This window comes from Phocoena sinus, chromosome 6 (assembly GCF_008692025.1).
Source record: "Phocoena sinus isolate mPhoSin1 chromosome 6, mPhoSin1.pri, whole genome shotgun sequence".
NCBI lineage: Eukaryota > Metazoa > Chordata > Mammalia > Artiodactyla > Phocoenidae > Phocoena > Phocoena sinus.
This window is the reverse complement of record NC_045768.1, coordinates 12,185,108-12,206,913: the sequence shown is the minus strand read 5'-3', so window position 1 is coordinate 12,206,913 and position 21,806 is coordinate 12,185,108. Positions and strand designations below refer to the sequence as shown.

The 21,806-nt window shown below is 39.9% G+C and overlaps 3 protein-coding genes across 7 annotated transcripts in view; 1 reads left to right on the top strand and 2 right to left on the bottom strand.

Moving 5' to 3' along the window:
- Positions 1-1,260: 1,260 nt before the first annotated feature.
- On the bottom strand, positions 1,261-18,579 carry ZBTB6 (zinc finger and BTB domain containing 6). 2 transcript variants are annotated; one of them, XM_032634120.1, is made up of 3 exons: positions 18,524-18,579; positions 4,467-4,635; positions 1,261-3,339 (listed from the first exon to the last, which is right to left on the bottom strand). In XM_032634120.1, the coding sequence occupies exon 3, from the start codon at positions 3,328-3,330 to the stop codon at positions 2,059-2,061; it is 1,272 nt and encodes a 423-aa protein (XP_032490011.1). In that variant the 5' UTR covers positions 3,331-3,339; positions 4,467-4,635; positions 18,524-18,579; the 3' UTR covers positions 1,261-2,058. The 2 variants fall into 2 exon arrangements, with proteins under 2 accessions (XP_032490011.1, XP_032490012.1); XM_032634121.1 differs by lacking the exons at positions 4,467-4,635; positions 18,524-18,579 and adding an exon at positions 4,249-4,381.
- ZBTB26 (zinc finger and BTB domain containing 26) lies at positions 4,728-18,601 on the bottom strand. 4 transcript variants are annotated; one of them, XR_004350245.1, is made up of 2 exons: positions 6,365-13,815; positions 4,728-4,847 (listed from the first exon to the last, which is right to left on the bottom strand). XR_004350245.1 is itself a non-coding variant. In XM_032634119.1 (2 exons), exon 2 carries the CDS (start codon positions 9,938-9,940, stop codon positions 8,615-8,617), a length of 1,326 nt encoding a protein of 441 aa, XP_032490010.1. In that variant the 5' UTR covers positions 9,941-9,950; positions 18,528-18,601; the 3' UTR covers positions 5,580-8,614. The 4 variants fall into 4 exon arrangements, 3 of the variants coding, with proteins under 3 accessions (XP_032490010.1, XP_032490008.1, XP_032490009.1); XM_032634119.1 differs by lacking the exon at positions 4,728-4,847 and adding an exon at positions 18,528-18,601 and having other exon boundaries at positions 5,580-9,950; XM_032634117.1 differs by lacking the exon at positions 4,728-4,847 and adding an exon at positions 18,524-18,582 and having other exon boundaries at positions 5,580-9,950.
- A 114-nt stretch (positions 18,602-18,715) lies between these two features.
- The window catches only part of RABGAP1 (RAB GTPase activating protein 1), a 160,433-nt gene continuing 157,342 nt past the window's right edge, over positions 18,716-21,806 (top strand). Inside the window, exon 1 of the mRNA XM_032634102.1 lies at positions 18,716-18,943. The gene's annotated coding sequence lies outside the window, so the exon portion shown is untranslated. The remainder of the gene's footprint in view (positions 18,944-21,806) is intronic.

Here is a 21,806-nt window from a genome sequence, read left to right as displayed (position 1 = left end):
AGCACGACATGTGAGAAACCTGCTGGCAAAAACAACTTTTTATTAAAATCGTTTTCAACTTGTTAGGAGGAAACGTAAGTGGCCCACAGAACTGTACGCTTTTATCTTAAACCTGTTCAAGACAGGAACTTAAAATGAGCATTTTAATGGTACAAGGAAGCACCCTCCCCTTGCCCTGGCCCTGGTGCTCCCTGTGCAGACAATTTTTATTTATGAGTGACTAGAAAACAGTGACTAAAAGAAGTAGGAGGTATATAATTCTCACCTAACAGGAAGTCCAGAGGGTGCAGTGGGGTGTGATGGATCCTCTGCCCCTTCTACCTCCATGACCACTTAATCTTTAGTGTCCTTACAGCAACTCTAGCATTGTGCATTTTTTTCAGTCAATATCCTCATAAAAAGAAAAATAAAATGTTTTTTTTGCTTTCTCTTTTTATTGTATCTCTATGAGATGATGGATCCTTACTAAATTTATTGCACTAAGTATTTTAATATACGTAAGTCAGAACATTATGCTATACACCTTAAGCTCATAAAGTGATGTATGTCAAGTACATCTCATAAAACTGAGGGGGAAAAGGCAAATAGAACACTTCAGGAAAAATGAAAAAAGAAAACTCTAGGGAGGGTTATAAAAATTGCATTAATGTAAATGAAAAAAGTTATTAAGAGGATACTAATAGCTACCCATATTTAAACTGCTCATCTAGTGACAGTAAGAAAACTAATATATATTGCCAATTCAAGACAGAAAAAGGAATGAACTACTGACACACACAGCAACATGGATGAGTCTCAAAGGCATTTTGCTGAGTGAAAAAAGCATAACAAAAGGGAACATGCTACAGATTTCCCTGGTAGTCCAGTGGGTAAGACTCCGTGCTCCTAATGCAAGGGGCCTGGGTTCGATCCCTGGTCAGGGAACTAGATCCCACATGCATGCTGCAACCAAGAAGTCCGCATGCCGCAACTAAAAGATCCCGTGTGCTGGAACTAAGACCCAGTGCAGCCAAAAGAAAGAAAGAAATAATATTTTTTTTTAATAAAGAGGAACATACTATAAGGTTCCATTTATGATATTTCAGAAAAGGCAAAATTATAGTGATGGAGAACTGTTGCCTGGGTTTAGTGCTAGGATGAGGAGCTGACTACAAAGGGGAAGCATAAAGGAGTTTTGGAGGGGGATGGAATGTTCTGTATCCTAATTGCAGTGGTGGTTGCATAAATCTGTACATATGTAAAAATTCATAGAACTGTACACCAAAAACAAAGGTCAATTTTACTGTACGTTAACCAACAAATAAAATAAATTTCAAAAAGGAAACAGAAAAAATATCTTAGAGCTTCATGCCAATGGTATAATTCTACAGGCCACAAAATTATTAAATGTAACCGTATTAAATAAAATCAAGAAACCTAGACCCAATTAATCATTTCTAAAATATGTATACTAACAACTCATGGAAATATTATTGTAAGGAATATTAGCTTATGTATAAGGAAAGTCTGCTACTTCCAAATGAATTTGAATCGTGTTCCTTTATGGTTTAAAACAATAGATACCTTGGTGTTTAGTTTAGAATCCAATAGAGTTGGTTAAAAAAAAATTCACCAGTCCTGTTTTTAAAATCACTAATAATGGGTAATAGCATGTTTTAAAATTTATTTTCTCTTCCTATTATCCTAATTTATTGAAGTTATGGTATGGTTGGATTTTACACTTATATCAATTACCTAGAGACTCAAAATCAGAATCTGGAAATAATGCTGGTCCTCTGTCACTAGAATCAAGAATATTTAAGAGGAACACTATTTCTCTAGGTAAACCACTGGGACTTATATATAATGTATGTGATGAGACAGCATCCTCTCAGCTTTAACATGTCTCCCACACTTTGGAACTGGTAGTACAAGTTCAGAAAGAATAACTTGTGTAGGTAGACCAAAAATAAGACCCAAAGATAGGGTTGGAAATGCAATATTACAAACGCTGCATTTCTATAGAAAGACTTGCCTAACAGGATGATGTAAGGCTTACATAGCAAGGTGTTATTCTAATTATAGTCGATTTTGCCTTTCCAGATCATGCCTGGGTAGTTTTTCGCCACTGCTTCTGCCATGGACAGAGGTTAAGTGCTTTTTGAGAGCAGATTTGTGCTTGAAATCCATGTCACAACAGTGGCATTTGTATGGCCGATCCCCACTGTGTATGTTCAAGTGGTCCTGAAGTGTGCTTTTAGCAGTAAATGTCTTCAGGCATACAGTACACTGAAAGGGCCGTATGCCCATGTGCCCTCGAATGTGCCGGTTGAGATTTTTCTTTTGTGTAAACGTTTTCCCACACTGTAAGCACAAGAACAGTTTATGCATCTTAAGGTGGCGCAGATAGTTTTCAACGTGAAGAAACCCCCGAGGGCACCGGGGGCACTGGTGCCTCAGGGAAAAAGCATCCTCTAGATTCTGAATCTCATTCACTGTACCATGACTTCCTTCAGTATTCTCACAAAATAAGCCCTGATCTTGATTCCCAGGAACTTCTGCCACTCTGCTCTCAACTGTAGAATTGATCAGTGAATGCTGTGTTTCCGAGAAATACATGCTTGCTTTTGAAGAGGTACAAGGCTGTGATAACGTCCCATTTTCTACACCCCCAGTACCGATAGATTCCACATGGAGGATACGAATTTCATTGTCTTTAAAACCTATGTCTACTGAAGACAGCTCTGGTGACTTCATTTCCTTTCTTTCTGATGTCAAGCTCTCTACTGCAGACTGTAAAGCATTGCTTTCTTCTTTAACATGGAAATCTATGTTTACAGGACTATCCTCTGAAATTTCAATGATCTCACAGTCTTTATCTGAATTTTCTTCTTCATTCTTAACATCTGGATCAGAGGATTGACACAGGTCAGCATGTTGATTGTTATTTTTCATAGTAAGATCAATTTCCAGATATTTTGACAAAGCTTCTGTGCACTTTTCCACAATGTGAACCATCTGAAGGTAACTAGCAGCAGTCAAGTATTTCAAAAGCTCTTTCCTTTTAACTTCAAGTGCTCCAGTGTAGCAAGAGAGCAACAATTTTCTGCCAACTTCGGCACTCTGCAAGATGGTGATTCTGACATGTTTTGACTGCGTGAGTAAAAACTGATCTCTCATAAAAGTGGAGCAAGCAGCTAAGATCACCTTGTGCCCCTGGAACTCAGTGTCATTAATATAAATTGACACATCACAAAATAAATTCTGCTGTCTCAAGAGATTCATTTTCTGCAAGACTACATCTCCTTGCTGTTCAAACTGGAAGTGCAGAACATCAGACTCAGCAGCCATGGTCACAATCTAAGCAAAATAAAACATAAACATTGATGTAAGGATCGGGGATGCTTTCCTACACTGTGATAGTAAAAACAAACAATTAAAAAATCCTAAACCTAAACTGGGTAAAAGACAACTCAAATTCTAATCTGGGCGCTAAGAGTGAACCCCTATATAACCATCTCAAGACCCAGAAAAATAAAACGCATTTCTCTATGCTCTTGTGGTACATTTTTCATACTTTTGTTACAGAACTTATTACATTGAATTGTACTCAACAGTTTCTATGTCTTTCTCCTCGACTAAACGGTATGTGCCTTGTGGTCAAGGACATTGTTAATGCCCACTACTAAGTGGACTTAACTCAGTTTCCCAAATTAGAAACCTTAATGTAATCTCCAAACTTCCTACGCCTCATCACTACCGCAGGTCTTCCTTCTGTTCACCTGGACCAATGCAGTCTCCTTGATACCACACTCTCCTACATTCCAAACTACCCTCCTAAGTGCCACCAGATTAACATCTTTTAAAACTTTTTAAAAAATTCTATTTTACTCTTCTGCTTTAAATCCTCCATTGCTCTCCTCTACCTCCAGGACAGCATAACCTTCTTAGCAAATACAAGATCTTTCATTATTTGGCCTTCACCAACGTTATGGCTTTACCTTTCCTCTATCTTTTACACTGAAGCTTCTTTGATATTTAGATTTTCACCACTGGCCAGACAAGAAGACCCAATTACACCTCTGCACATGCTACATTCGCGCTTTCAGCTAGTGATTGGGCTGAAGGCTCAAATCAAGTAAGATTTATCCACCCGTCTCCCGGACAGAGTCAGTTGCTCTCAGAGCACCACGAAAAGGAGCCTGGCTCATCTGAGTTCCTGCAGCGAGCACAGGGGCAGGCACAGAGCAGGGGCAGCTTCGGGAATACCTGTTGAACTGAATCCGGACCACAGGTGGCCTGGAAGATCCTCCAGTTCGCCACATAGGTCTTCCCGAGCCAAGCCTGCCAGGACCAAGGTCCTGACGGCCAGGTGCCTGCAGCACCCCTCCAGCCACTCCCGGGCCGCGCCGCGCTGCTGCCCTCCTCCTCCTCCGCCTCCTCCTCCGGCTTCCCCACCTGCCGGAGTTTCCCACGCGCTCACTCACCGACTCAGAAACCAGAGCCGAGCTTTCCACTGCAGCGGCGGCCCAGGCCGGAAGGTGGGGTCAGCCTGGGAGGAAACACATCCGGTGTCAACTAGCTTCATTCTTTACTGGGGCCCGCTGGGCGTCCCGGAAGGACATCCTGGGACAGTCTCCCTTACTCCCCCCACGCCTGGAATAACAGAAAAGCCCCCGAATTATGGCAAGTCCCATCTCTCCTGGCCCACTTTCGGTACTCAAGCCGGTTCCCTCCGTGAGCTCTCTTCAACATCCGAATAGCAGACGGGTTGTGAAGTTGGGGTACAGCGCGTCTGTCAGAGTACCCAGCACCGGGGCCCCTGGGAGGCCCTCCCGGATTATTAGGGGCCAGGTCCTCTGCTTACCCTGAAATATACAATTTAAAAGGTGGCGGAGGTAAGGAGAGGAGAGTGCCATCGCGATCAGTACTCGAGATTGCCTAGCTAATGCCCCATCAGGATCTGGATCCCACCTCACCGCTCAACCTATCGCTTCCTCCCCACGCCCCTACCCCTGTCACTTCCTTGGCAAACCCAGGCCTTCTATCTCAACCGTTGGCCCGGCTGTTCCTCCAACATGCCCTATCCCTCCTACCACTCATCCTTCAAAATCCCATTCATCCATCGTTCATAAATCACATCATCCCTGAAGCCATCCTGAACTGCCCGTGAATTACTTGGCTCCCAATTGGGAACCAGTAAACCCTTTGGCTGCCTTCGTGACGGCAATTATCGTACCTGTATTGAAATCTGTGTCCCACCTAGGCAGAGGTATTTAGGACAGTGACTTACTGCTCCTTGCATTCCCGAAGTCTAGAACTTAGTAGGCATCAAGGATTTGCCAAATGAAGGAATGTCTCAGCTAATTCTTAAAAGCAGTTGCTCCATCCCCTCAGTCAATAGCACGGGAGGAAGTAACTGACCCTAGTAACAATTTCTGGTTAGCCCAGATTTGCTTCTGAAGCCAAGCTCAGCGTGCTTGATTAATGTCTTTTCGAGAATAAGAGTGAAGAAAGCATTCCTGCATTCACATTCAAGCAATTGGAAAGGGAAGCAGGAGGGGAGAGAGAAAATAAACCACTGACACCAGAGCTTTAATTGTCAAACTTTTATTAAGGAAACTTCCCCATAATAAGTGAAGAGGTAGTTCACAGTATGTCTAACATACAACAGATTTAGAACAGCTATTCACCAGCTGAAATAAAATGTTCTGGGTTGTTTGTTTAGGATAATATCTTAGAAGTAGTGACAATGGTCACCCTCCATTTATAGACCTTCTAATAAGGAAACTAAAACAAATTAAAACCACATCTGATTTACCTCAGAGCCACTTCAGTTTGGAGTTTGCCTTTAAAATTAAATAATAAATAAATAACTGTGACACAGTAATTTTTTAAAAACCAAACTATGGTAAAGAGAGCCCTCTCTCCTTTTTAGTTATCCTGGGGATCCATAAAATACAAATGCTGAATGTCTAAGGTTTTAAAAAATCTTCCTCCTCTACAAGAATACGACTTTCCCCTGTAAAACATATTTGATATCAGTAACTTGACCACTTTGCAATACAATCTAAGAAACATGTATAAACAAAGAAAGAGAAAAGTCAAGTACCACCAAAATTAAGAAAATGTCTCACAGAAACAGAACACCTCTCCAGCCAAGAAATGGAAGACACTGTAAACCATGTCAGTAGTTTGCAGTTGAAAAAGGTGAGAACTAGAAGATTTAGTGATACAAAACCATCAAGATGCTAATTTAAAGTGATCAAAGAAAGCAAGGCAGTTTTCTTTATTCTTCCTAGGATAAAACCAAATTGACACCTTATCTCACTAAGACTACATGAGATTGTAAGCTCTGTGAGGGCAGGGACCATAGCAATCTTACCTTCATATCCTCAGTATCTAGCATAGTGCCTGGCAATAGTAGGTGTTCAATAAATGTCTCTTGAATGTCTGAATGAATCCAGGAATAGTCTCCAACCAAAGAGACCAATCTTATTTGAACCCATGCCTTTTAGTCTTCAAACCAGTAACAAAAACAGGACATGAATGTAAGCAGAGGAAACACTCCAACTTGAAATTTCCCTGTGATAAAATGATGTTCAGAGAAAATAGTGAAACATCAGTTAACATGTTAGTGTCTCACTGTTGCATAGAATTGGTACTCTTTGGCTGGAACATATAAAAACCAGAATACTAGGCAGCATCATTAGACCATATAATGAGTGACATTAGGCATAGATACCTGTTAGTCTTATCACTCAATTTTATTCTCATTTAAAATCTTTTAACAAAAGGTAGAAATCATACTTCAAATCAGATTCACATATAAATGCATCAAATTATAACAACTTTAAGAACTCCCTCTGACTACTCAAGTTAAAACTAATTTTTGGTTTATCTGTACATGGACTCTCATAGCTCAGAAACAAAAACAGAAAATCCTGATGGAAACTAAATAAACACTGTTTCAAGACAAAATCAGTTTCACATTTGGATCCTTCTCACATTATTCTTACTTGTTCTTGCCCTTCCTAATCAACACCTAGCAAATCAGTCACTTGCTTAGGAAAAATGTAATATTCATCCTAACCAAAAAATAATTAACTTACAAAAATAAATCCTTCTGTGATGTGTTATTTGCAAAATCCAGGATGTCTCAGAAAGCAAACAGTGATTCACAGAGGGGAAGCACAAACTAGGAACTTTTTATTAAGGTATTCTTGATCATGTACTAAATCTTTTTAAGCCAAGGGACAGTGAGAAGTGAGGAGACTGTAGCTCATATTTAGTTACTTATCTACTTTGGCTAACCTTGGCCAGGCCACCTCTTTGGGCTTTGGATATCCCAACTAAAAAAAAGAGAGGTGGACTAAATGATCTCTTAAGATTCTCTATGGACTCAAACACTCCTATTACCTAAATCTAACTCATGGGTCAGAAGCTAATAAGACTCAAAATTTTATTTCTTAACTATAACATGTGCTTTAGGAAGAACAGTTGTTTTGTTTTTCCATAATGGAAAATCAACTTTGTATTAGTGATCTATCAGAGGTGACAAGGTGGGACTATGTACCTTTATAAGAATATCTAAATGCAAAAACCTGATTGTTCCTGTGACCCACTTTTTTCATCCATTTTAGAAGTTAAGGTACACAAGGAAATGAGAATTCAGAGACTATTACAATACACTGGACAAAGCTCTGAAGGCCAAACTCACCTTACTGATGGCTAACTTCTAAAACAAAGCCTAGAGAATGACTCCAGATAGCCCCTTTTTAGAGAGACCATTATGCGTTAGCACACTTTAAATGTGCCTGGCGCAATCCTGACTTCAAAAGCATCACCAAGTAAGTTAGAGGTTAATTATAAACATTTGGCTTCTTTTGGGGGAAGGCCTCCCAAATAAGTACTGTTGTACAACTGTACTACCATCCTTTGTTGGTTATGCTCCCCGTGCTGATTCCTAACTATCTGTCTGCAGGTGTTGCTAAAAATACTGTACTCTGGTCTACATGAACTTCAATGATGTGAAGTTGGGCTATATACTGTTGAAAAGAGTACAGAATAATCCAAAATACTTTATAGCCAGCTCCAAGACAAGTACAAATTGTAGGAAGCAGATTCATTCATTTATCAGACACATGAATTATCAGTAGGCAAGGCAACTACAAATTCTATCACATATTCAGGCCAACAGCAATATCTCCTTATATCTCAGCTTATTTTCTGCCAATGAAAAATATTATTCGCTTCTCTTAGCATAGCATCTATTAGTGGATTGGAGGTGATATTATTAACTTGTTGGTACCTTCAGAATGTGCCCAGTGAAAAGTCTAAAACAGTGTCAGTCTAAGACATAAGTCAATGTTAGGTAGACAGGTGGAATACTCCTTGGGAAAGGAAACAGACATCACAGGATAAATAATTCTAAAACAGAACATGGGAAAGGGCAAAAGGAAGGCAAGACCACTCCAAGTGGCAAGTTGCCTGGTCTATTAGTGCTTTGACTCACCCCTATGACTTCCAGAGCACAGAGGCTTTGGAGAAGTCAAATTCGCAAAATCACTCCTAAAAAGACTCAGACTATTGCCATGTTTGCAGTCAGTTCTAGTTAGGAGCATAAAGGCCCTACTCAATTCACACAAGTACTATCATTCCTTAAGTTCAGGACAGCTTGGGCCAGTTTACCTGCATCCAGGACCTGTGTCGCATCAGGCTGTGGCTGACACCCTTTAGAGTCTGTGACTGTTGTACATGCAAAAGAATCAAAGTCCACTGTGAGGTCTTGCACATTTCTTTCATTGGCATTATCAAAGCTGTTTTTGCCATGCAGCTGTTTAAGGTGTTTCCTCAAAACTGGCTTATGTGCAAAAACCATGTCACAATAGTTACACTTATGGGGCTTATCTCCACTGTGAAGGTTAAGATGATCCTGTAAGGAACACTTCTGAGAAAAGGTTTTCCCACAGATTTTACACTGGAAAGGTTTAATGCCGGCATGCACACGCATGTGTCGATGAAGGTTGCCTTTCTGAGTAAAAGTCTTGCCGCAGAGTAGACACATAAAGAGTTTGTGCATTTTTAAATGGTTGGCGTAGTTCTCCAGGTGACGAAACACCCTGGTACACTTTGGGCATTGGTGATGCCACTGTAGGCCTTTGTCTACACCTCGAATATTAGGCCCAAAGACATCTTTTGAGGCCATGATGATGTTATCACTGCCTGTGTAAGACAGGGCATAATTGTGGAGGTGGTTTTGTTCTATTTCACTTACTCTGTTTTCCACAGTTGAATTTATCAGGGAGTGCTGGGGCTCTGATGAATGTAAAGCAGTGGGTTCAGAAGAAATAAACTGGTTCTGATCTTTTTTACTTCTAACCTCTGATACATCCCCAATAGATTCTACCTTAACAATCTGAATATCACTGTCCTCCATATCCATACTGTCTTCAGATGGATGGATACAAGGTGAGTCCTGCTTTGGGGAGCCTCTGGCATCTCCCTGATGTTCTTTTGACTGGGGAGAAGCACTCTGCGGTTCACATCCCTCTTTACTATCCATTGGTTGTTTTGGCTTTATAAACTTCCACAAGGCCTGTGTGCACCGTTCTACAATGTGGCTCATCTGAAGAAAACTCGCAGCCGTCAAGTAATTTACCAGTTCCATCTCAGGGAATTCCAGCACACCACTGTAACAGGATAAGAGCAATTGTCTCCCCACTTCGGAACTCTGTAATATGGAGATTTTCACCTCTCTGGAATCGTTCAGTAAAAATTGGTCTCTTAAGAAGGGGGAACCTGCAGCAAACACAATTTTATGCCCCTGTACCTCAATATCATCTATGAGAACTGTAACATCACAAAATTTATTCTCTTCTCTTAATTTGTTCATTTTTTGTAACATTGAATCTCCATAATTTTCAAACTTGAAGTGAAGGAGATCTGATCTTTCAGACATTTTGGCAGACCTAAAGAACAGAAATGTTAAAAAGGATGAATTTAAGAAAATACAAACAATTAAGAAAACCTGGATTTTCCTTCCAAAAACAAATTTGTGTTGTCATACCTGTTTATATGTATCTGAATAAAATTTTCCTTGAAAGAGGAAGCTAGCATAACTGCTTTCAAAGGCTGTTAAAAATTGCCTTAGCAACATCAAGTGTCAATTGCACCTAAGGAGTGGACTTGTATCCGTGTAAATAGCTTGGTATTCATTCAACTTTTTAAGATGCTTAATACAAGAACAGTGCTTGAGTTATTCCAAGGGCATTTTTTTTGCTTCTCAAATGATAATTCTATCAGGTTTCAAGAACCACCTAAAACATCCCAACAAGTAATAATGAAATAACTACTTTATTCTGCATGATACTGTGAACCTGCTTCTTTGAAGACAAAACACTCTTTTCCTTCGCTTTGTATTTTACTGCAGTGACATTGCTTGCCCCATTCTTGGGTAAACCCTCTTCTGTTTAAACTGATGTGAATTTACTCATACAAGTATTTCTGCAATAAAATGAAAGTCACATGCCTAAAGGGACAACTTTTAGACAGTGTCAAAGGCACAGGTCTTTATCCTGTGCATTTTGGACAAACCTAAACTCTTTCTTAAGAAACATTTCTTGATATATGAAGTAAATATTTGACATAGAAAAACCAGATGAGTCACTTGGTGGGAATCTGAGTAGGAGTAAGGTGGATCTAGTTAATCCTTACTAGATTCTATTCTTTCTTCCTTATCCCTATTTATCCATCATTACTCATCAACTACTAGAACTGATTCATAAATGTTCCTTGGTTCCAGCTTCCATTACCTCTAATCCAACTTCTACACCATCACACGTCATCTTTCAAAAACACAGATCTGATTATATCCAACTCCTGCCTAAAATCCTTCTGTGACCTCCCATTGTCTCCTGGATGAAGACTAACCTCTTGAATATAAACTGATCAAGTAAATGTAAGAATAATTAAGGCAAACATTAGCATAAACCATTCAACCATGGAGAAGGTGTCTTTGCCAAAACTCTGTGTATTTGTCCCTTTATGAAGCAATTCCTTTGGAGAAAGTCCCCATGTTCTGATTCCATACTCTTCAAATGATTTTCTGATAACTTGGCTTCCCATGTGTCACTCTAAAGGGAAGGATGAATTAGCCATGGCAACATGATATTGTCAACACATTTATTATTTTTACAATGACAATCCACCAGTCTATATAGCAGTCTTCTGTGAGATCAGTAGGTATATCAGGTCTACCCCTGAGAAGCGGCTCTACAATCTCAGTGCATCAATAAATTCACCTTGAACTTTATGTATCCATCAACTCCGTAGCTGAGAATCAAGAGACAACCAGCTGTTCCTAGCAACATCTGGCCCCGAAGCCCAATCTTTATAATTTTATCTTCTAGAACACTGAATTACAAAGGCTCATAGAACACCGGCTCGTAAAGGCAGAATCTAGGTCTCACTCCTATTGCTCAGTGCCTGGTTCATGACAGCACTCTACTGACTCCAAACCTTAGCAGTTATTTCTTTAGTCCATAACACTATTCCTAGCCAATTCTGACTCCTTTATTTCCTCTGAGGGCCCTTCCCTAACCCCTTAGATTAGAACAGTTGTCTCTACTGGACCTATAACTAAGTGCTTCTAACATAACACTCAGGATACCAATACTTGTTCCTTCCCCCCAAATTGCAAGCTACATGGCATTAGAGAGAAGAATCTCCACCCTATTCAATGGAGCTAATGCTGGGAACCTGCATCTTCTAGGGCAAAACACTCTTTCCTTTGGCTTCAAATTCTACTTAATGCAGCCACATTACTGGCCAAACCCTCTTCTGTTCAAACTGGTGTGTATTCCCATCACCTGATATTGTACTAAACACACGGCAGGTGCTCAGTTTGCATTTGTTGAACCTATGCGATTCATTTGACAGTAGTAAGAAGCAAGAACTGCTGTTAGGAAGACCAATGCGGTGTCTGCATAAGCATTACAGGTCTGAGGCCATGAGAGCCTAGAAAGGAATGAAAATGAATAAGGAGCAAGGAAAAATAACAAAAAGATATTTCAAAAAACTTGGTAACTGGAGATAGAAAATGAAAAAAAGTAACGTGCAAAGGTTTTAAACTTAGGATTTCAGCCGAATTAAAATGTCATTGAAAGAGAGGTGAGATTTAGGAGGGGGAACTGGTATGGCACAGGTATATTAAAATATATTTATACCTAAATTATAAGCTTTCCCTTTGTATGGCACTCTGAGTGTACAGATAATGAAAAATCACAATGAAGATGAGAGGAGGGATGCAGAGAAGCAAATTCAGCGTCATAGAAAAGGTGGTGAATATCAAATGAAAAGGAAGAATCTAGGAGACACAGGGACTATATCAGTAAACAAAGTGGCACAACTGTATTATCTATCTGTGGTCAGTTTTAGCAATTACAGTAGCTTAATATATTTGATCTGGAAACAGTGACTGTCCCAATTTATAACTAGAAATTATATAAATGACTGCTGTTCAAGTGGCCAAACAAAAGGGGCATTCTTACTTAGAGGTTTAGCTTGTCCTAAATTTACTGACAGGTCAGTATTTTCCTACTCACACTGAAAAATGAGCATTAATTGCTTCCATCTATAATATGACAGTACTTGTAATGCTTTAGACAACTATCCTCAGGGATTGTTCCTTGAAGTTCCAAAGACAGGAGTTGGAGTACAATTTCATTTACTTCCTATTCATCAGTCTCAAGAAACTTACCAACAGAAGCAGTCAAACAGGTATCTCAGGAAAGTGCTTGATTTGTCTGCTGTAGTCCAAGAATGTGAGGAAAAATTATTCTGTTTAAGAAGTTTTCCTTAATGTCTCAGTCCACTGTATTGTCTCCCTTTGATAAACTCTTATTTCCAGGCCACACAGTTTATCCTTGTTTCTTGTCACCAGTCTCTCTTTCCAACAGACTGTTAGTTACTTGAGGGCAAGGACCAACTGTTATTTTTACACAGCTCATTCAACAAAAACCATAATTAACTCTTAATGTTTCCTAGGAAATTATTATTGAGCTATGGTAGAGATGCTCTACATTATCATGATACCCTCTTTTGAGTGCCCTGGGGAAAATGTCTTTCTAGGGTTTGTTTCCAAAAAATAGTTTTAACAACATAAAACCAAATTTTAAACAAAATTTCTAAAATGTCAAAATAAAAAGGAACACTTGTTTCGTATGAACTGGTTTAATTTTATTTAAAAATAAGAAAAATGATAGCTAATCTTTACTGAATCCTTGCTGAGTACCAGGTATAATGCTAAGTGCTTTACCCAAGTTGACCCATTTAATCCTCAAAATCTCTATGAGGTAGGTATTATTATCATCTCCACTTTGCCTATGAGGAAACCCAAGCTTAGTGAACATAAATAACTTGCTCAATTTAAGAGAGGTGGAAAGTATTAAATGTTAGAGGTAGAACTTGTGCTCAAGCTGCATGATGACAAAATTCATGTATGAAACTAGGCTAGCTTAAGTTTTATCTTATGCCTGTTAACTGTGTAACTGTTCAGATCTCCCTGCTCATGTCCATTCAGCTGTACACTTATGATTGATATACTTTTGTGTATTTAGTTATGCTTCAATAAAAGTTTTATGTTTAAGAACAAAAAGTACAACGTAAAGCCAAATTTGTGTCAAGTCTAGAGGACTTTAATAGTAAAGCATTTACGTATTATCCTTGTCTTACCTTCCTTTCTCACTTATTTTAACTTTATATTATTTTTCTATCTTTTGTGTATTTATCTTTTTTTTTTTTAACATCTTTACTGGAGTATAATTGCTTTACAATGGTGTGTTAGTTTCTGCTTTATAACAAAGTGAATCAGCTATACATATACTGTGTATTTATCTTTTTTTTTTTTTTTTTGCGGTACGTAGGCCTCTCACTGCTGTGGCCTCTCCCGTTGAGGAGCACAGGCTCCGGACCTGCAGGCTCAGAGGCCATGGCCCACGGGCCCAGCCGCTCCGCAGCATGTGGGATCCTCCCGGACTGGGGCATGAACCCGTGTCCCCTACATCGGCAGGCGGACTCTCAACCACTGCGCCACCAGGGAAGCCCTGTATTTATCTTTGTAGAATGAAACTTAATGCCATTTACAAATAAGACTTAATAAAATTATGAATATATTTGATTTTCAGACTCCCCAACTATAGTTAATTTATAACAGCAATTATTGATAATTGTGATAAAAATCTCTCACATAACTCTAGATTATAGCAGACCTTCTAGTAACTTAAAGAAAGTAAAGATCTGATCAGGTAGAATAGAGACTTGGTCCCCACATTCTGTTGATTCTTTCCTCAGAATGATTTCCAAATTCTCTCTCTATATTCTTACTACCATTGGCATGGCTCAGGTCCTTACCATCTGTTGTCTAGGTTACTGTGATTAAGTCTAAATACTGCTGAGTTTCTCTCAGCAAGTTTTAAATGACCCATTTCTCAAACATCAATGAAATAGGAATAGTCTCACTTAAGATCATTCTCTCTTTATTTATACTTACACAATTCTTCCATAATCATTTCCATAACAAATGTTCCAGCTAATTTGAAAATTTCCCTTTGTTCAAACAGGAGTAACTAGAAATGATCAGTGAATATTCTACGTTCAACAACGTTCACTGCCGTGCGATGGGCAGTGCAAAAATACCCATGTTTCTTATCTAAAATGCCTCTGATAATACTGATAAGGAAAACTTTTCTATTCTGTATAATAAACTCCAAAGCTGTATGTCAGTCTGTTTCCTCATCTACCTCATAAAAGTACCTTTATCTTTCAACTTAGCACTCACAGCTACTTGGAAATCTTTCTTCGTCTTTCATTAACACCATATGCCATTTTTCAAAGAGGTTGTAATAAACTACAGCTTTTCTCTCTATAAAACTCAATCATTTTCTTCTTTTGGGTAACTTTCATGACACTGCATTCTCCAAGGTCTCACTCTTTTGTTTTACTGTAAGATTACAGAAATATACCCTTCTTGGAAAAATTTTTTAATAAAGTACAAGCCCCCTTTCTCAGCCTCCTTCCACTCAGTTCTCAGTTGGTTCTAAGTTTCTTCCTTAATGACTCTCCCTCCCCTCCATTTTTTTTTTTTTTTTTTTTTTGCAGTACGCGGGCCTCTCACTGTTGTGGCCTCTCCCGTTGCGGAGCACAGGCTCCGGACGCGCAGACTCAGCGGCCATGGCTCACGAGCGGGGCACGAACCCGTGTCCCCTGCATCAGCAGGCGGACTCTCAACCACTGCGCCACCAGGGAAGCCCTCCCTCCCCTCCATTTTTAAAACAACACTTCTACCCACAGAAAACAAAAAATAAAATTAGGTTTCTTACTTATAAACTATATATATATTGTTTTGCAATTTTCATTTATTGCTTTTGAGGGTTCTTTATATTGAATAAACAGACCTAGTTCATTCTTCTTAAACTGTTGTACAGAAGTGGGCAAGTGACTTAACTACTGGCCTCAGTTTTCCACCATTCTTTTGCTGATCTGTTCCTCAAGGGTTCACTAAATTGTGTAAAGGTAAGTATATTCTTTAAAGCTTAGTCCTTGACTTTTTGCTGTTTTCTTAATGCTTACTTCCTCAGAAAGCCTGTCTTGGTTTCTCAATGTTTTATTACCTTCTCTATTTAAAAAATTCCTAACTCTCCATCCTCATGGCTAATCTTAACCAAACTTAACCTCAATTCAAGCTAATCAAAAATACCTGCCCTAGGCTACTACTCTATCACTTGAAATGCATGATATCTAAACTCTTAAACTGGCTAAAACTCAGTAAGTCAAAAATAAAAGCTTATGGAGAATGGCTCTGAGAACAGTAGGCGTGGAAGCAAGAAAACCTGTTAGTATGCTATTACTTTAACAGATCAAGATAGAAATAATGAGGGCCTGAATAATATGGATACTGAGCGGAAATAATATGGATGGAGAGAGGAAACAGATCCTAGAAGATATTTCAAACAAAGAACTGATGGACTTGATGACCAAGGTGGGAAACAAGAGATGAAAGGTCAAGATGACTCCAAGATATTTGGTTTGAGAAACTGGGTATCTTTGACAGAGTGTCATTCAATAAGCTAGGGAATATTGGAGGGGATGACCATGGGTCAGGTGTTAAAATGTTTAACCAGAGGAGCCTGCATGACATTAAGGAAAAATCCATTAGCTAGCTGGATACAGCTCTGAAGCTTAAGAGGAGACCTGATTATAGATAATAAGTAATAAATGAAAGCATGACATAAACTGACCTAACTGTGAATGAAACTGACCTAAAATGGCACAGACTGGAAGAGAATCTAAGACAGAAGAAAAGAAATAAAAAACAAATACATAACACAAACATAAATCCATTACTTACCTTCTTCTCAATCTGGATCTCCTTCCAAGCCTCTCCATTTTTTTTATTAATTGAGTCTATCTTTGCTTAAAATTTCCCCATTCTTTTGACTCCCATATTCAATCACTGCTTAGTGCAGTGGGTAAAACCACATTTCCTAGAATCAAAACCCTGCTCCACCACTTACTAGTTGTGTGACCTTGGGCAAGTTACTTAACCACTTCTGTTTTTCAGTTTTCCCACCTGTCAAAGAATATTACTTCATAGGGTTGTTACGGGAAATTAAATTAATTTTAAAGTAAATTCATTTTTAAAATTAAGTTAATTTTTAAAAGAACTTAGAATAGTGCCTGGAATTGTGCTCTATAAGCAAATGCTAGGTAAGTAAGTAAATAAAGCCTGTCAATTTTCTTTGTGAAATCCTTCATATGTGGCCTTTTTTTCATTCTCATTTGACACCAAACCACTTGAGGTCTGCATTATTCCATATATTATCACCTCATTACTCTATTAAAATCGCTTTGTAAAAGCTCACTCATGATCTCTTGATAAAGAAATGCCATCTTTTTCCCCCCTCATTCTCCAAATGCTCTGCATCAACTGTCCCAGTAGACCCTTCTCAGTATTCTCTTCTCTTGACTTCTGAGTCTTCTTGGTTGCTGGAACCCTTATATTTATCATCTACTTCTTATATTTTATCATCTACTTCTGTTTCTGCTGCTACACCAACTACTATTAGTTCTAAGTCTTCTTTCTGCTTTGTAAATGCAACCATTCCCCCCAAATATTCCCTTCTTTCTCAATAACCCCTTCCTGATGTCAGCTATTCCCATGGCTTCCACCTCTACGCTCTATGATAATTCAAACCTTTAACTCTAGCCACAGCATTTAGGTTGAGCTGCAGATTTGCATTTCCAACTCTATACTGGACAGCTCCATGTGGCTATCTCACTAGGCCTTCAAGTCAACATATCCAAAAAATGAATTTGTCATCTACACTAGGCTTATGGTCTTATTGCTGATAATGGCATTAACATTCTTCAAATACCACAGGCCTAAAACCTAAGACTCAGCTTTGATACTTCTTTCACCCTCAACATCCAATTTATTATGGAGTCTTTACAGCATTCACTACAGCATTACCTGCCTTCTTTCCAATAATACTGTCATAACTCCATTTCAGGATTTCATTACTTCTTACTAGACTGATCCCACTACTCCTTCAAAAGAAATCTCCAATGAGAGCATCTAGACTTTAGCTAAAGAGTCCAGAATCAGTTTATAGAAATTCCTATTCTATAGGCTGACCTCCAGAACAAGATGGTTTTCTACGGTGCAAATCCGAACTATACCAGTCTCCTGCTCAAAATTCTTCAAAAAGTACCCACCTCCTTTAGGATTCAACCTTCACTATCTGGACCTCGGTCTACTTTCCCAGCCTCATATCTCATCCCTTGCACAAGAGCCCCACGCCCCCCTCCTCCTTTTCCCACACAAGTTATGCTCAGTCATCCCTTCACAGCATTGCAACTGTTCCTCCTGTAGGAAAAGCCCTTCTCCACCTTATCCTCTCCAACAAATAAAATTGAGAAGTCACTTTCTTTCTTCAGCCTCCCCAGCAACTGCCCCTTGAACAGTTCATACATATATGACTGATTCATACATCGCAGGGGCACTCATTTGTTTTTATCTGGCTCTCAAACTCGACCCTGAAACTTGGAACAATATCTTACGAATTCCCAGTGCCTGACATAGCGCCAGAAATATAAAGGTGCTGTTGCCAGTGGCAAAAGACTAACCTATCTTAGCACTCACAATGATTCTCGCGGGCTGGCCCTGAGGCCTTGCCATGGCCCAGATCTGGCACTTCCTACAAGATGCCAGAGTCGGGCGTTCAAGCAAACTGCGGGGCCCTCGGCTAGGGTCCCAAGAGAGGTCCCTGGGGGCATCCTTAGGCTCCCCACTCCAGACGCTGGGAAGGGAAAGGGGCGGGGCACAGCATGGGCCGGGCCTAGGGCTCCATAAGTCCCCCCGGGCCTAGGCCAGCCCCTCGGTCCCCATCCCAGGGCAGGTCCCGGCCAATCCAGGGCCCCAAGGGGGCTCCATTTTGAGAGACCTCGTACCCCTACCCGGCGCTCCGGCCGCCTCCGCACTTACAGACCCAGGGGAAGGCCACCGTCAGGATCCGGCACCGCCAGGAGCTCCGGCCCCTCGGGGCTCCGGGAAGGGGGAGGGGCGGGGAACCCGAGCCAAAGGGGGACCCAACGGAACCGGAAGGGCAGCCCTCGCCGGACAAAGACAACTTCCAGGTCCTACGGTCCTCTCCGCCAATCGGAAGGCTGGGAGGGCGGCGGGCTCGGAGAGAGACTTTCGGCGCTGTGGGCGGGGTGCAAAGTGCGTGCCCCAGACTCCTGCGAGCATCTCCACCCGTGAGTCGAGGTGCGGGTGCCGCGGCTCCCTAGCGATTGGGGTCAGGCCCCACGCACTTCGCTCCTTCTCAGCCGCTCCTCTCTAGCTGCGTCTCGGCTGTCTGCTGCCTGCGTGGGCCTGAAGGGTGCCTCCGCACTTAAAGTGTTGGTAAGCCCCTCCCGCCTAGGAATGTGGACTCGCCGCGTTGGGCCCAGGAAGTGGAGGGAAGGAAGTTTACCTCCCTCGCGTTTTGGATGTTGGTGTTTCCCAGGGATCTGCATTCTCCGTAACCTACTACGTGCTGACTATTCACAGATCTCTTTCGCAAGACCAGACAGCTCTCTTGATTTCCAGGGTCAGCTGCCTAGAAGACATCTCCAACTGGTTGTCCAGTGTTAATGTACCTTTGAACTCAAGTACATCCGCAGACCTGCTTCTTACCTCCTGTAGTCCTTGTGTTGGTGAACGGCATCATACACGCAGTCCTGCCCACCAGTAAACTTCAGTACCATTCTAGAGCCCTTTTCCATCTTGCCAGTCCAATGGCTCTCTGGCTTCTCCTCCTCTTTAGGGGGTGGAGAGGGAGGATATTGTGGTAAAACATGAATAGTATTTATCATTTTAATCATTTGTAAGTGTGAAGTTCCATGGCATTAAGTACATTCACAATATTGTAACCATCACCGCTGCTATAGCCAACTTCATTCTTTTGCATGTCGTTATCGTTTTTCCAGCACCGTTTTTGAAAAGTCTGTCCTTTCCCCATTGAATGGGCTTGTCACCTTTGTTGAAAATCAACTGACCACGTATGTGAGAATTTATTGCTGGGCTGTCTATTCTATTACATGTGACTGAAGCTCTTACACTAGTATCATATTCTTTTAATTACTGTAGCTTTGTAGTAAGTTTGTAAGTGAGGAAGTATGAGGCCTTCAACTTTATTCTTTTTTCCAGATTGTTTTGGCTATGCCAGGCCCTTGAAATTCCATATGAATTTGAGGATCAGCTTTTACATTTTTGAGAAAAAGGCTGTTGTAGTTTTGATAGAGATTGTGTTGAATCTGTAGATCACTTTGGGTAATATTGCCATCTTAATTTTAAGTCTTCCTGTCTAAACATGAAATGTCTTTCCATGTACTTAGGTCTTCATTAATTTCTTTCAGCAGTGTTTTCTAGTTTTCAGGGTATTTAATTCTTTTTGATAATATTATAAATGAAATTGCTTTCTTGATCTCCTTTTCATATTGTTGCTAGTGTGTAGAAACACAACTGATTTTTGGTGTTGGTCTTGTACCCAGCAACGCTTCTGAATTTTTTTTTGGCTCTACAAGCTTTCATGTGGATTCTTTGGGCTTTTTTATATATATGATTATGTTGCCTGTGAATATAGTTTTACCTCTTTGTGTACAATTTGGATGCCTTTTATTTCTTGTCTAATAGTTCTGGCTAGAACTTCCACTACAATGTTGATCAGCAGCAGTGAAAGGAGGCATCCTTGACTTGTTCATGAGTTGTTCTTAGAGGCGTAGGTAAGCTACTGATTTAGATGCGGGTTTTTCAGATACTTTTATCATGTTGAGGAATTTTCCTTCTGTAACTACTTTTCTTAAAGATCTTATCATGAAAAGGCATTGTATTCTCTCAGATGACTTTTCAGCATCAATTGAGATGATCATGAGGTTTTTTCCCTTAGTTCTTATTAATGAGATATATTACATTGGTTGATCTTATGGTAAACCACTCTTGCATTCTTGGGATAAATCCCACTTGGTCATGGGGAATAATCCTGTTAGTATGCTATTGGATTTGATTTCCTTTTATGTTGTTGAGGATTTTTGCACCTATATGCATGAGACATTGGTATATAATTTTCTTGTGATGCGTTTATTTAGCTTTGGTGTCAGGATAATGAGGGCCTCATGAGATTAGAAAGCATTCCCTCTTCTTCAGTTTTTTGGAAGAGTTTGAGAAGGATTGGTATTAATTCTTTTTTTTTTTTTTTTTGGTATTAATTCTTAATTAAATATTTTAATTAAATTAAATATTTGGTACAATTCACTGGTGAAGCCATCTGGTGCAAGACTGTTGTTTTTTGGGAGGTTTTTGATTACACACTCAATCTCTTGTTATAAGTATGTTGAGATTTTCTAATTTTTCTGGAATCCATTTATAATAAATAATTTGTGTGTTTCAAGGAATTTGCCCATTGTTTTCTAGGTTGATTTTTGTTGATCTTTTCAAAGAAACAACTTTTGGTTTCATTGATTTTTTTTTTTTTCTCCCTCTCTCTTTTTTTTTTGGTTTATTTCCATTCCATTTTATTTCCTTACTTCTGCTAGCTTTGGGTTTAGTTTGTTCTTTTTCGTATTTCATAAGGTATAAAGTTAGGGTATTTTGAGACTTTTCTTTTTTGTGTGTGTGTGTGTGCATGTGGTACGCGGGCCTCTCACTGCTGTGGCCTCTCCCGTTGCGGAGCACAGGCTCCGGACGTGCAGGCTCAGCGGCCATGGCTCACGGGCCCAGTGGCTTCGCGGCATGTGGGATCCTCCCGACCCGGGCACGAACCCGTGTCCCCTGCATCGGCAGGCGGACTCTCAACCACTGCGCCACCAGGGAAGCCCGAGGTTTTTCTTGTTTTTTAATGTAGCCATTTACAACTATAAATTTCTCTAATTACTGTTTGCATTGTATCCTATAAGTTTTGTATGTTTTTATCATTTTTACTCATTTTCAAGTACATTCTAATTTCCCTTTTGAGGTCTTCTTTGACCCATTTGTTCTTTAAGAATGTGTTTCTAATTTCCACATATTTTGAATTTTCCAGTTTTCCTTTTGTTACTGATTTCTAACTTCATCCCATTGTAGTTGGAGAAGATACTTTGTATAATACCTATCTTTTAAAATCTATTGACACTTGTTTTATGGCCTAATGTATGGCCTGTCCTGGAGAATGTCCCATGTGAACTTGAAAAGAATGTGTATTCTGCTGTTGTTCAGTGGAATGTTCTGTACACTTCTGTTAGGTTCAGTT